Genomic DNA, 15,422 nt, shown 5'->3' with positions numbered 1-15,422 from the left:
ATTCTCTCTCCTTATTGCTAAGTGAAAGACAGACATGGGCAAGGAACATGAATTCATGTCTCTCTAGTTTGTGAACTTCCTATAAAAAGAAAATTTCTTCCTCATTAGCATTTTTGTATGCAAGCAAGAGGCAAAAAGTCCAAAGTGTTATTTCAGATAGTGCCCTCTGCATTTCCCATATGTTTCCTTTAAAAAAAAGTCTCGCTGAACTGAATCTTCATAGCATAGCTTGCCTGAAGTGTAAAGTCTGTCACTCCCTTCCCACTGAATTATTTACTTGCACACCTTCATTGTTGGAGGGCTAATCCTAGGTGTTGGTGCTGTGAGACCTGCAGCTCCAGCCACCTCACAACCCACCAAATTCCTGGCAGGAAATCACTGGGCTTTGCTGCCTGTGCTGCCCACAGCACCCACCCAACATGATCAGCCCAGTGCTCTCGTAAAGAAAATCTGCTGGGGTCAGGCAGCAAAACACGGACCACTGGAAAAGCCTCAAGAACTGAAAGTTCATGTAAAACAACAGAGAAAAACGGGGGACAGAGAAATACTAGATGCAGCTTATGGACATAGACCTGTGGCTTATCTGTAGTGATAGCAGCATCCTTCAGAGGGAAGGGAGAAGGTGGGGGGAAGCACACGAGGCTCAAAGGAAAACAAGGCAGAAGCAGCAGCAAAGGAGTGAAAGGAGAGCCCGCCACAGGAAATGGCAACTGAATGTGAAGAATGAGTTACTTCTCAGGGGAAATGTGAGGAGAACAAAGAGACAAGGCAGCTCTGTGGGGACCAGGAAACAAATGAAAGGAGTAAAAAAAATGTAAGGATAGACAAAAACCCAGACTCTCTGCAAGAAATCCCCTGGCTGAAGCAGTAACTTCTGTTTGTTGAAAAGGGATACTCTCTCCTTTACAAACTCTCTGGCCTATGCTCTTCCTTTGCAATACAGAGGGCTACCACCCTCGCTGATGCCAGTGCTAGAAGTTACTCGGGAGAACTGCGCAGCAGAACAAAAGCTCCAGCATGGCTCAAGGCACTTGTTCTGCTGAGTCCAGCAAAGGCTGCTTGGTCCAGCTGCCAGCAGGGATCAAGGAGAAACAAGGTGATGGGGGAAGCTGAGGAAGAGACAAACTCTTCCAGCTACCTCCTCCATGCTGAAACCCTCAACTTTCCCTGGTTTCTGAAAGATTACAGCACTGAAATACCTCTGTGAGGAAGCCAGTAACTTTTTTAGCACTGAAAATGCTGGTAAGAATGGAAGAATGGGAAAACCCTAAGCTATGGCTCTCCATCTCCCTGAAGCCAGGGGAAGTGACTACAGCCTGAAAAATCAGCCCTTCAGCTCCCAATGATAGCAGAAGTGAAACAGCTATTTACTCACCACACACTTGTACAGACTGTACTTATGGGCACCTAGCTGTTCAGAAGTCCCTACAGGTTTGAAATGTATGAGATTTTAGGTGTACCATTTTAAGTTGTTTTCAGTTTGATTACTAAAAGGTTGTTGAAGCTTTCAGCGACCTCAGTGACAGCCAAGATTAGTCAGCACTGCTGAAAATAGGCTCCCCATTGCCTTGAAGCAGACACCCACAATTAGAAATACCTGTGAAATCAGAGGCCCTTGAAACCTTTGCACTTAAAGACAATTAGCTCAGGAAACCCAGACCTGGTTTTGCTCTACATCTGAAAAGCCCAGAGAGTCTGTTGGGTGTTACATCTATATGAACACTGAAACCTTTTGACAGATGCTATGTTCTTTCTCTAGATATCACTGTTCTGAGAGCTCACGAAGGGGCTGTGAGGTTTGATTATTTAGCACTGACATGGCAGCTGCAAATGACAGCTCTACAAACTTGTGACTGTTCCCTGAAGCACTTGTTTACACACTGGAACGGAAGCATTGTTTGCAGACTGCAATCAAGGAAAGACTTGAATGTTTATCGTAAGCAACAAATTCTGAAACAATAAAATGAGCTCTATTTCCTTCAAAAAGGGTGCTAGGAAATTCAAAGCAAAAAAGATGTAAAGCGAACGCTTAAAGCCAGTCTGCCATTCACTGCAACCTGTCAAGATTCCTGGTACTTGTAGTGTTTGTAGATATTTACAGAACATTAACCACAGAAAGTCTGCTCTTGTAATATTTATCCTGGGCTCTAAATCTGAACAGGGAAACCTTCCATTAAACATCTGCAAATGGGGCCAGTAAATCTTAAATGAGTCCAATGCTTACGGTGAAACACATCAAGTGCCTCAAAGTGGAAGTGCCTGAAAACATTAGTAATTTTTTAAATGCGAGGCCATGCAGTGTTCAAACAGTTACAAACCCCAACTCTGATGCCTTCTGTTCCCACTCAACACCATGGCAATGAAAGACAATCGCATCATGAAAGCAGCATTGTCTGGAATCCAGTAATACCTGTGTTGCAACAGCTTCTCTCTCTCTTTCATATTAAATTGTTTCTCTTTGTTTCCTGGCAGCATGCTAAAATACCTAGTTGCAGTCAAGCACCTGAGATACGATACTTTCTGCACTGACACACCAGAAACCAACCTGGGCTGAGTGGGTAGATGTCATTGTCGGTCCCAAAGAACAGATTGCGTGTCAGCTTGCGAGGATCGACCTTCTGAGGGGTGGACGAGGCTGGACAGAGGGAGAACCTGCGACGAAGAAAGTTCTCCTCCTTCATGGCATGAGCTGTGGGGGTTTTCTGAAAAGGAAAGATAGAAATAACAGTTCATTTCAAGACACAGGAAATCAAAGTTTCACACCCAGATGACTCTGCTGCTTCAAAGCTGCCTAATCCTATGTAGTGTGCCAGATCTTTTTATAGAGTGCCAGAAGGCTATGCAGAAAAAAAAAAAGTTATACTAGTTTGAAGCTACAATTACTGATTTGCTGACTCTCAGTATTTGCAAACTTCAGGGAAGCAGGCCGCTGCTCCTTGGTGAATCCAGGCAGTATAACACCCTCCTACCTACAAGGATCTATCTAGGATAATAGCTACATACTGGGTCTATCCAGTGCACAGCAGCTAAAATTACCTTTTTTTTTTTTTAAGGTTTTGAAGTCTCTTTCATAAATGTAACTCCATTGGTGTCAGCAGAGTTACACCATCTCCGCAAAATCAACATTTAATCCAAGCTGCATGGAGGAAGACCAGCTGCATTGGCTGCAGAGAGCAGCAAGCGGAGATAATGCCAGTGTCACTCCTGCCCTTATTTCCTATTACAGCATATACAAATAATTTCAGTTTTCTTTAAAATGGCATTTAGATCAGCCTTGCAGTTTGATCAATAAGATAAACCTTGCTGCTCTGTGTGGGTAAAGAACAGCATTTGTCTCCCCAAAAGCCTCCCTGCATCCCCATACAAGAGCCTGGTGGTACTGTGCTCTTTACCACCACTTGGCTAATGCATTAGACTATCCTGGCTGGAATTAAAGGTTTCTTTTCTAGCCATCCAACAAGCAGTTCTTTCTTACACGTTACAAACAGATATTATGACTGTCTCCTTCCTGAGTTACAAGCTTTATTCTCTCCCCATGTGCAGCCAGAGACAGAGCTCTTGCTAGCAGTAAGAAGCATTAACCCAGCCTTTGGGTGGGCATTACAGACCACGAGGTCTGCTGCTTCTCTGGGGGACAGTTACTGTGGCAAGAAAAACCCTTTAGGATGGTACATGTTTCCTGAAAAGATGCTCCAAGTTTTTCCCATCTCTTTTAGGCTACTGGGAAAGCAAAGGGGAAAAAGTTGCCCAGAGTTGCAGTGCAGTTTGGGAGGGCAGGACCAGCATGCATGTAAGGTGATCTGTGTGGCACTAGGTGGAAAATGGGCTGATTAAGGCCTAGAACATCCTGCCCTGCCCCTCCTGCTCCCAGTACCACCCTGGTGCTTGCGCTGACCCAAACACCCCAATTTAATGGGGAACCCTCAGTGGCCTCTTGGAACTCAGCTTTCACAGCTAAGACACAGCACAGGGGGATGCCACGAACACGTCCCAGTGTGAGAAACTCCCCTCCTGTGTTTTATCTGTCCCTCCACCTGCGCTGCTAATCCCTGTAGAAGGCAGTCCCAATGTTTCAGGTTTTGCAATTTTTTTTTTTTTTTAATTTATTTACACAGCAGGCTGCATCAACTTCATAAACTAGCTGTGACATACAAGGCAAGAGCAAATCTGCTCCTTCTTTCCCGCCAGAGACAGCCTCAGTGCCCAACAGCTTAATTTGATCTAAACCAGCCTGGACTCCAACAATGAGCACGGGTTACCAAAACCACTTTGAGCAGCAGGTCTTTCTGAACCCAGCTCACCATGCTGGGATGGGTGAGCCATCAGATGTGAGGGGCTGTAACATCCAAAAAGGGGCTAACGGCTAGCAGCTGGGGCTAGCCCGAAAATAGGACTCCCCCAGACTACAAAGCTGCCATTTCAAGGGGATGCATGTCCCCTGCTGGGCCCGTGTCATACGCGGAGGAGGAATTAAGGTCTGTGCAGTGCTCTGAGGATACAATGTTCCCTAAAAGCCCTACGTGTTATCATGTCCCCCCCGTGAAGTGGCTGTAAGACACTACAGATTCAGCAGCAGCATTTCACCATAACCACCTCACACAACTCTCGGCGAACGGCTTTGTACTGAGCTCCAGGGCGGCCACGGACCGACCCTTCACACAGCGCCTCACGCGAGGCCGTGTGTCAGGCCGACGACATGTGATGACAGCTGGGTGAAATGAGGTCGCTGCAGCGCCTTCCACCCGCTGCTGCCCTGCCTCCTGTCAATTCAACTCCCCAGCAAAACCACCCTGCAAACATACGTCTGGGCTCAAAGGGTCCCCAGGTTCCCATTGCGGCCAACGGCATCTCTGAAGCAGCAAGTAACTTAGCTACCTAACATTTAGCCATGTAAATAACCCTTTTTTTGCATAGATACTCTTAAACGCATACAGCTGGGTGGGGAGAAGATGCAAAATTAAAGCTAACTTTAAAAACAGAAGAGAGAGGGAGGAGGAAAATGCAGCTAGTTACGTGTCTGAAAGCAAAATATTTAAAAATAATCCAGGTCTAAATAGCTGGGTTTGGAATGCTAACACTGAGCTATTTTCTGCCCTTGTTCCCAGAAAGGCCATCTCCACTCTCTGCCTCTGGAAATGGTCCTAAGTGGCTCGGAGCAAAAGCAGATCCGTGGGATACTCTCCCCAAAAAGCAGTGATGTGGCGAGGCCAAGCTGATCGTGCAGAAAGGCGTTCAGAAATCCCAGGTCCATCCAGTGGAAAGCAGGCTGGGGAACAAGTTACAAACATAAAACATCCATCCACCCAGCTCTTACGCCCTGCTCTCGTGGTGGAGACTCTTCTTGACAGGGTAACAAAAAGGCTGCATTCAGCATCATTTTGTCTCAGCAATACTGCGAGCCACATCAGTGGAAAACTGCCGGCCAGCTCACACTGATGCTGATGGCAAAACCCCTCCAGACACCGGAGCAAGAAAAGGCTGTATACTGGGTTGGACATACCAGGACACAATTTCTTTCAACTGCTGCTATATTTACTATGCAGAGACATCGATGCTCTAATGTTTCCCTCACCTATCATTTCACACCATTCAACCATGTGATAATTGACAGAATTATTGTGCTGATGCTCTCTCGTCCCCACACTTACTTAAGCCACGGGCTGGATGCCTTGTTCAACTGGGAACGGCCATTTGGCAATAACAAAGGAAAAGACTTTTCTCAAGTCCTTAATTTGCTCTGGCTCTTCTCTTACATATCTTAATACAAACTTGTGGCGGCAGCTCATATCTTTTTGACCGCAAAGATCAATTTGAGTAAGTTCCTCTCAACTGGGTCCTTTTTGGCAGGAGACCTCCAGTGACCAAAGCTCCCTGAGAAGCAGCAGCAGCAGTGTGTCTGTCAGCTACATGCACGGACTCATGCAACACACCATGTCACCAACATCCCAGCCTGTTTTTCAAAGATCATCTAACACTGCATTGTTCCAGCTCACGGGCACAGATCCTTCCTACATTTGACCCTGATCCAGACAGGCTCTTACGCCATCCACATTTTCATGGGCTTCACTCCAACTACAAGCTGACACGAAGGCAGAAGCTGAAGGAAGCAGAGGCTCTCCTTCAGCTTGCTATATGGTGTGTGCACAGTTCAATTTACTTTTCCTTTATTTGGGGTAAAAGAGAAGAATCGTTGGCCTGCAGTTCATTCCCAGAGATTGCACCATCTTAGATTACCATGACATTTTTTCAGAGAAAGGCTGAGGTGGACAGACTCAGCCTGCAAGATTTTACCTCGTTATGCAGTGCAGCACAAAATCATAGAAAAGGATTTTTTTTTTATTTTGGGGTTTTTTTATACATCAGACACTTTTTCCTTGGTGGGAGAAAATGTAGTTCACACTATTAAGATTCTATAATACACCTGAAATATTTGGCTTGGTTTCCAAAAGATATCTCTGTGTGTGTCTGCATCTGTATCTACCCTGTTTTATCCTCCCTCCCTCCCAATGCCTTTTGTACCATTGGCAAAAGTCAAGCAAATCTGACAGGCATTAGAAAACTTGAAAATATTAGCTTCTTAAAAGTTATGTGAAAATCAATGGCTAAAGAAAGGAGGGAAACTGTATTGTTGTCCTCTGAAAGAAGGGCAGTACTATGAACCCAGCTATTACCAAACATCAGCAAATCCAACATAAGCCACAAATCCATAAGAAAATGAGGTTTCATTAGCTCACTTACTCAGAGAGCTACTTGTTACACTGTCCATAAGGGCCTGCCTGCCCAAGCTGGCTTCGGATTACATAAAGCTCATGAGAGTTGTAGGGGATGCTGAACAGTAGATGCCAGGGGCAATTTTCCAAAGGGATCTAACAGGAAGGTGGGAGGTGTGTTCCGTGTTTTTCACAACAGGGCTCTTTAGACACCTAAATAATCCACCCTCTGGCCAGAATCACCTGTGTGAGACAGGAGGGTGTGAAGGGTTCCAAGAATATAGCCATGTACTAAATCTACTTTTATACTATCAATGCATGATTATCTAGAAAACATACAAAAATTCACTGGTGATGAAGTATCTGATAAGAAATAAGCAACCATAGAAGATACACTTCTAGACATGAGCTTTTGAGCCTCTAAGCTTGCATGGCTGATTTGAGGACAACATTGTTGTTCTGAAACCCAAATCTACTTCTAAATCACTATTTTGGAGGTTGCTTCAGGATATGGCAGATGCTTCACAGAAAGCAGTTCTGCGGGGGCTTGGGGAATAGAGAGAAGGTAAAAATCCAAATTGGGCCAGAATTGCAGAAGGCCGAAAATCGCCATTATGTTACCAAACCACTTACATAATACAAGGCAACAAATTTCACCCACTGCTCCTGCATTCCCTCCAAGTCCAGCAGGTGAGATGGAGAATTGTCTAAGAAAGACATCACATCTTGATTTGAAGACGTCAACTGATGCAGAATCCATAAGCTCTTAGGAACTAACCTCATTGCAAAAAATCTTCACTCTAGCTCTTGAATGAATTTAGCTGGTTGTTAGTCTTGGTAGATTAAAGCACCCTGAAGTTTGCAGCTCAGGTCATTTCTGGCCTTCTATTCTGTGCTCTTGCTCATAAAAATGAAGGAAAGGTAATACAGAGAGTATTGACAGAGCCACTAAACACGTTTTTTTTCAGGATTGCCCGTTTTGCGTTGACAGCCCTCTAAGCAGTAATGGGCTATTAAACGTGGGCTGTTCGCGGGAGCTGAAATAGGAATAAATAATTCAGTAGCAAGAAATAAACTTCTTGCTAACCTTGTCTTTGAAACCACTTTATCTTTTAAAAACAAAAAATATAGCATATGAAAAGTCTGCGTCAAACCCCCATGAAACACAGGACAATTAAAGTGGTGAACTTAACAGGGTGCAATTGCCTAATGGGACTTTAACTCCCAGGCGGCTTCAGGAACAGCCAACAAAAGAGCAATGGGGCAAGAATAAAAGTTGTTTTATCAGCAAGCCTAGTGGCTGCCATTAAAGCAAATGGGAACTGCCAGCGCTCTCCTCTTCTGGCACTGCACCCATTTTGGGTGAAGGCTAGACTGACTAATAAATTTACAGATGATCAGTGTTGGTGCAGAGATGCCTTCCACATGGCTGCTCTGCATTTTGAGCCTTTTGTGCTTGCTAGGAAGATAGTGGCACCTTTCAGCATCAGGCCCAAGGCTTTTGGGGATGGAATTTTCCTGGCTCCATCTTCAAATTTTCTAAGTTCCTGATATATAATTACCACACAGCTAAACACTGTGCAGACATTATGCTGCCTCTACCCTCTGCAAACTGGTGGGTAGGTTGGCTTGCTTACTCTCATTTCCAGCATTTTAAAATAGATTAGAAATATGCACATCTCTATAAATAGTTAATTAGGGGTTTCATACAGTCAAGAAGGCTGTGTTAGTTGCAGGGGGAGGGTTTTTACTTTATTCAAGGCTTGTTTCAAACAACCTTTTCTTTTTCTGGTCACTAAATATTTCCCAGAAATAAAATTAAACCATATTTTGTATTCACAGCAGTCATTCACTCCAGAATACACATCAATAAGGAAAATTAAATCTAAAGGTACTGACATTTCCTGATTCAATTAACCCTGAGGAGGTAAAAATTTCATGAATGAAAAGAGAAGGCAAATTGTTAGCAGATACATTTCTAGTGATTACAGTCCTAAGTATTCACCAGGAAAAACACCAGCACAGATCCTCAACAAGGGTAAATTATTAGTTCAGTGGTGCACTGGTGATTTACAACAGCTGAAGAACTACAGTCAATTCAGAAAGTCTGTGAAATCTGTTTCTGGAAGCTATTCCTAAAATACCTATTTATAAGATAGGTAATTGGACAACCAACGCCCTACTAACAGTTAAATAAAACTTGATACAGTGAAAAGTGCCTGTGCAGGCATTTTTTTTCTCTACTTAATCCATGGTTTTTGGTCAGGGATATGGCAAAACACACATATTACAGCTGACACTGAATGTTTTGAGCTGTCATGCTGTTAGCTGGTACCTGAAGCAATGAAGCTTCACCCTAAGTGTCAGCTATTCCCCGGAATTATTAGGGTCAGCCATTTCTCTGTGGTGCTGGCAAGGGGACCTTTCCTCACCAGTGGTGGTCCCCGGTATGTTCCTCCTAGACCATGTCCTGCTCTACTGGATCCCAAGCCAGCCCCAGCAGCTTGATGGAGCCCCACTCTTTCAATCATTCATGCGCTCCAGATGAATACACTGAAATGCTGGTACGGCAGGAGTGCTCTGATTTTAAGGACTGCCATACCTTCTGCTGCATGCCATATCACTCAGACTGACAATCAGTCCAGGCTGGAAGATAAAATAACTCAGGTTGCTGAAGACACCCATCTGCAACAAAGGAACCAAGTTACAGAAAGCTAAAACTACAGACAGCTTTATTAAGATCATATGCAACAGGAAGGATTTCTCTCAGCTGCTTCGGCAAGCTCAGGAGAGTCGCTAGTTCATCCCTACAACCTAACTCGAAGCTCCCATGCCCTGCAGAGTCCTTAAAGTTGCCTCTCGTGCTGTTTTTGTGGAAAATGCCTACCACAGCCACCCCCAGCAATCTGCTCTTGCTCTCTCCAAGAACTGAAGAACAACCTCTTTCTATCGCCTCTGCTTCTCTGCCTAGCTTTTCCTGCACTGGGCAGTGAAAATTATGTAGTAAGCAAGAGACAAAACTATTTCCTCCCTTAATTCTCTGTAAGATGTCTTGATTAGTGTTTCCTTTGTATACACCAGAACATTTGCAGTTTAGGCACACCAGCAGCACTTACACACATAATCTTCTCACAACTAATCTCTCTCTACGGTGAGCATTATGTACAAATACCACAAACAGAACAACTACAGGCAAAACCAGACATTGAATGTCTACACTGAAAAAAGATCATCCCAGATCATTCATTTTGGGGATCCCTATTTAACTCAGGACTAAGAAATTTGAAGGTAGGGTCACAAAGGGCAAAACATTTTTATTTGACATGTAAGAAAACCTCATCTTCAGAATCACCTCTGTTTGAATAAACACCTCCTGTGAGCAAACACCAGCCCATCACTAAAGCCATGTTGTGTTTGGGAAAGGGATCACTGCAACCTTATGGCTTAGAAATGGGCATTGCAATAAGTATTAAATACACAATCCTCATATGTTTTTTTGTCTTAAAACACTTGCAATTTACTCTGTAAACATGCTAGAGATTTCTTTCGACTAAGAATATCGAGTGGGTCACTGAATTGAATGCTTAATGATTTTTACATCCACCTCCTCTGCCCTTTAAACTGTAAATTGATTGTTATGCAGAAGGCTATTAATTCGACAAAGCATATTAAATTTCCCACTAGCACTGAGGGGCTTCTCCTGACTTAGCAATTTCACTGGTCTTTCCCCTTGCTAACTGCACAGATCATACCTCACTTGCTGTAATTACAACTAGTACATCAACATCAATTAGTTCCCCGGTAATGGCAGGTGCTTGCAGAATTGAAGGTTTTACCCATACTACCAGAATGATGAGAAAGTACCCAGCACTCAGTGAAAGACAGGAGCGAGCACCTTTCCTGCAGACCTTTGTCTTAGTCCCTCACTTTATTTTCAGTAAATCATACTTTTTATAATCTCCTTTAGGCCCCAATTTCTGAAGGCATCTCTACTGAATAGAGCTCATGCAAAGGTATTTTCTTGAAGAACCAATCTATGCAGGAAGGTAAGGTGCTTTCTTTGAAACCTCTTCAGCCCTTTAATCCCATGTTCTAATATATTCAACTGAAGATGACCAAAAGGTAAATCACAGCTGTTAAGCATACATCAAGCGCCTGAATGCTTATCCATCTTACTGAATTTTTATTTAAAGTTTACCACTATTTGTTACTGATATCTCTAGTCAGCATTCTTTTAAGCAGAAAAACAAAGTAAAAATGCTGATTAGCAAAGACTCCCCACCAAAACATAATGTACAGCCAAGCACAGGTGCAATGTATAGGAAGAACTGTGCCATCACAGATCACAAGTGATCTCCTGATGCAGTTTTCATAACACACTAGACAAGAAATTCCAGTAAGGATCCACTTTGAAACAAACTGAGGAACCAGATTTGTGCCTCTAAATTTCTGTTTATCTAGAAATATTTATATACTTCTTTAAATTAAAGTTTTGTACAGATGACACAAGGATTCACATTGCTATCACAGCTGCTTCTCAGCAGTGAACTCAAGAGGCTGTTGGAGATATATTTACATCAAAATTAAGGTATATGCGCAACTCAGGCACACATACATAAATTACCTTTGAGCTAGCTAGCTGGAGTAGGGCTAACAGTGTGGGCTACAGTAGTAAGACATGCAAAGCAGGCTAGAAATTATATCTCAGAAATCAGGCAAGCACCATGGCCAGATCATTCTGAAATCCGTGCTGATGTCTGCTACTGAGCAAGCTTGGTCAAGTGTTCAGGTAAGCAGATACAAGCCACCGTCACACCTCACTAGCAATACAGATGACCCCTGAATCCCTGCTGCTTGCGCTGGAAGTGTGGACACAGCTCCTGGCCAGCCCGCAGCAGTTTGGCAGTGCACGCCCGAGCCAAAAGGCAACACTCCCTTTGCCTTCCATGGGTGCGAGGCTCAGGCACAGAGACACGGTATGAGGTTAGGCACTAAAAAACAGTGTTAAAAGCTTTGTGCTAGTTAAGGAATTAAGCACTCGGTTATGAATTTCAATATAAATAGTATTAGGCCAAAAGGTGAAAACATGGGATATATGACTCAAAAAATGTCCACCTGAAAAGCAGCTTTTAAGTGCTCTGCTTTCTTTTTATTGTTGTTATTAATATTGATAGCTCATCCACCAGTGACATTTTTTGTTTGAGGCACACTGTGAACACAATGCCTCCAAGCCTGAGCATTTCAGGGAGCAAGTCTGAGTCCCATGAACAGTATTAATGAGTTGCATAATGGTAAACCACGTCCACCTTTGACACATTGAGCTTTCCAGTAATTATCCATAACTCAGTACACATGCTACTTTGGGAACGGATATCCCACAGCTCCCCATGCCCTGAAGTTTTTATGCATGCTAATTGTTTGTAATACTCTCCAATGACCTCCCATACAACCCTTTTAAACTGTAGCTGACTACCTAAGAGCACAGCTTTTAAATAACCCATTTTTTCTAGTGGTACCTTAGGGGCTAGAGATCCCAAACAGCGGTAAGAGTCACCCTGATGGAGTCACCGTGACAGGCCTTGGGAAGAGGGAGCCTGGCCCCGCATGGCACCTGCCATCCCCACCACCTGCAGGAGGGCTCTGATGACTATAGCCTCATGCCGGGGGTGACAGGGTTTGGGATAGGCCCAGGGCAGTGAGGGAAATATGGTATCAGGTATATGGAAACATAAATGAGAAATTCACTTAGCTGCTGTAGCTAAAGCTCTCTGAGATTTAAAGCCATGACGAGAACACATTGCTTTGGACAGGCATGCAGTTACATCATTTGCAAGCAGGCCACATCTTCAAGGTCAGTTCTTGTCTTGATATTTTTCTTTAAAAAGAACATATTAAAGAGTATCATTACAGCTTCATACCGCTATCTAAATCACATAATGAGATCATATTCCCTTTTAATGGAAGGATCCTACTTTCAAGCTTTAATGACATTTAAAAAAAACCCAGACTACTGCAAGCCTTACTGATGGCTTTCTATGATATCCACCTCTGCCTTTATATAATTAAATCTAGAAAAGATTGTGCCTTGGGGCTACACTCCCACCACACAATTACTAGGAAATACCAAGCCAATTTTAAGACCTGCTTTCATGCTTGATAGTGTCCTCCTGACATTATTCCTTTGTTTGTGAAATATTGCCCCCTTGTAACAAAGTAAAACAAAATCAGACTTCTATCTCAAGTCCTCTTGAGCCATTTTCAGACTCAGGCTCAAAAGGGAACTTCAACGTGGCAATAAGGCAAAGGTAATGGCAGGAAGGGATGTTTACAAGCCATCTTACAAGACAGAAAACAAGTGATGTTCAATTTCACAAAGATTTTTCCAGAATGAGTTCTAGATTATTTATGTCATGAGCATCCACGGTCCCAAACACACACTCACAAAGAATGAAATGGACAATCCTAAATGCCAAGAATTTTAGATTAGAAGTATACTTCTACCTTGACACCCTGTATAAGCACAAACTATATTTCCACCTAATGGCTCTGACTCCAAGCCCACTAAATGATAGCAGACCTGACTTGTCTGCTTCTGAAGAACAGCTAAGCAATGGAGAAATGACCACATCCCACGGTGCTCCAATCATGCTGAATTTTCCGCTCCTCTACTTTGTTGTTTCTCCTGTCAGATTCAGACAGCCTCTGTAAACCTCAGGGGCCTTCACAAGGAGGGCTGAATAAACAAGACCAAATAAATTTTAAGGAAGTGCATCTATTTTTGAAAAGATCCTTATATGCCCCTGTTTAGCTTTTCAGACTTTTGGGCGCTGTAGTATACCAAGATCTGCTGTACAGTGGTTTAAATTTAGCATCCACCTATACTTCCTCTGATAGAGCCACTCTCCCTGAAATTCTACAGGAAATTAATATACTTTGTATTTTTGCATAAACTTCACTGTTTCTCAGAGACGAGAGCATCAAGCTCTTCCTTCAACAATAGTTAAAAGATGGCACTGCAGTTATTTTGGTTCTAGATTTTTAATTAAAAATCTCTGTGGGAGGAAGGAAACTAGACAACCCGCAAAGAGCATTTAGGGTGGAATTTATGCTGTGTTAAATGAGCCCAAAGGATTCAAACCGCGCACAGGCTGATGCAGCACGCGCAACAAAACCCACTCTCAGCCTCAGTTCTCAAGCTGAAAACCTTTCTGCGCCTATCTCAGTCCTTCCTTCTCTCCCACTTTATCCGTGACTTATCTGGTGAAAACAAGGAGACAGGATAAACTCTTTGCACTGGCACTTTCCTTTGATTCAGCCGGAGGGAGCTTTAGGCACGCAGGTGAATGAGCACACCCACGTCATACAAATTTAACTGCACATTTGTCTTTGCTGATCTCCTCCTACCTGTTCAAATAATACTATCCCAATATTTTTGCTACTCTGGCACTCATACAACTGTCCCACTACCAGATGCAGCCGTGTGCATGCCAGGTGTAAGCCAGGCAGAAACTCTTTGTGTGAGTTTTCAGCCATAAGCTAAAGCCCTGGAGAATCCCAGCAAGAAAGCAGTTATGATGGAGCGTGCATTTGCCTCTGAATTCATTTCAATGAAAAAGGAAGTTCCCCAAGTGACTTAAATGTGCTTTGTAGTGATTGCAAGCTTCCTTTTTAAGAGCATCTAATACATTTAAATGGTAATTAGTTGGAAACACCTGATACCGAAGACCTGAGTCACCTTTCCCTCGTATTGCTTTTACACTGAAACAGTACCGATGGTGGCAGTGAAATTCCTCCTTGCTGATGCCAGTGTAAGCCAAGGTAGGATCCAGCTCCTGATCTCGTGGGCAGCAAACCTGACAATGCAGCCCTTGACAAAAGACAACAAATCTGAAAGCCATGGAATTCAGAAAGAGGACTCTTCTCATCACTTTAAAGCTAACCTATACTGACACCAGCTTTTTTTGTCACTGAATGGAAAGACCCAAGCAAAAAAACCCAAACTGAAACAAACAAACAAAAATCTCTGCCTCCCACACAAATGTGAGCTGAGGCCTGGCACAGAAGATCAGGTCCTCAGTGTCCAGACGGGCCCTGGCTGAAAGGAAGCCAAACACAATGCAGCCAATTCACAGCATTTTCTTTATCGCAGCCCTAAGAGCAGCCAGACAATGCCTTCCAATAAAGACCACAACAATTTATCACAGAGAGACAGGAGTTAGCAGGAAACACTCCCATTATCTCTGCTACAAAAAGGAAGCGGCAAGGAGAGCAGCTAAAAGGTGACAGACAGTTTTTATGAGGCTGGACTTCAGCCCTGCGCAGGACTGACTAACTCATCTTTTCCACACCAGAAAAAAAGTGATAGGCTTCAGCTGCGTGGGACTTACAAAACAGGAGTTAGAGTCGCTGCACTATGACTTTTCAAGAGAAACAAACCAAGACAGATGAAAATATTTCAATAGCAACTGTGCTGCGCCAGATCCCCAGCCTGTGTAAATCACGGAAGTTTTGTGGCCTCCTTAGCAGGGTGATGCTGACTTACAGCGGCGAGCACAGGGCTGGGCATCCAACGGGTAGAATGGAGGCAATCTCAGAGAGACCTGCAATGCCATAAGGAGGTGGTGAAGGAGAACGAGAGCCCATGGTGCTTTCTGGCAACTATTTGGTCTGTATTACAAAAGTAGGCTTCGACATGGTTGTTGCCTACAAGCT

At 43.6% G+C, this 15,422-nt stretch overlaps 1 protein-coding gene across 4 annotated transcripts in view; it reads right to left on the bottom strand.

Moving 5' to 3' along the window:
* The window catches only part of OSBPL5 (oxysterol binding protein like 5), a 146,337-nt gene that overhangs the window by 62,904 nt on the left and 68,011 nt on the right, over positions 1–15,422 (bottom strand). For all 4 annotated transcript variants that reach the window (XM_075502306.1, XM_075502308.1, XM_075502307.1 and 1 more), the window contains one exon: positions 2,546–2,702. In XM_075502306.1, coding sequence (XP_075358421.1) covers positions 2,546–2,702 — 157 coding nt within the window. The remainder of the gene's footprint in view (positions 1–2,545; positions 2,703–15,422) is intronic.

This window comes from Mycteria americana, chromosome 5 (assembly GCF_035582795.1).
Source record: "Mycteria americana isolate JAX WOST 10 ecotype Jacksonville Zoo and Gardens chromosome 5, USCA_MyAme_1.0, whole genome shotgun sequence".
NCBI classification, from domain to species: domain Eukaryota; kingdom Metazoa; phylum Chordata; class Aves; order Ciconiiformes; family Ciconiidae; genus Mycteria; species Mycteria americana.
This window is presented reverse-complemented; position numbering and strand designations above follow the sequence as displayed.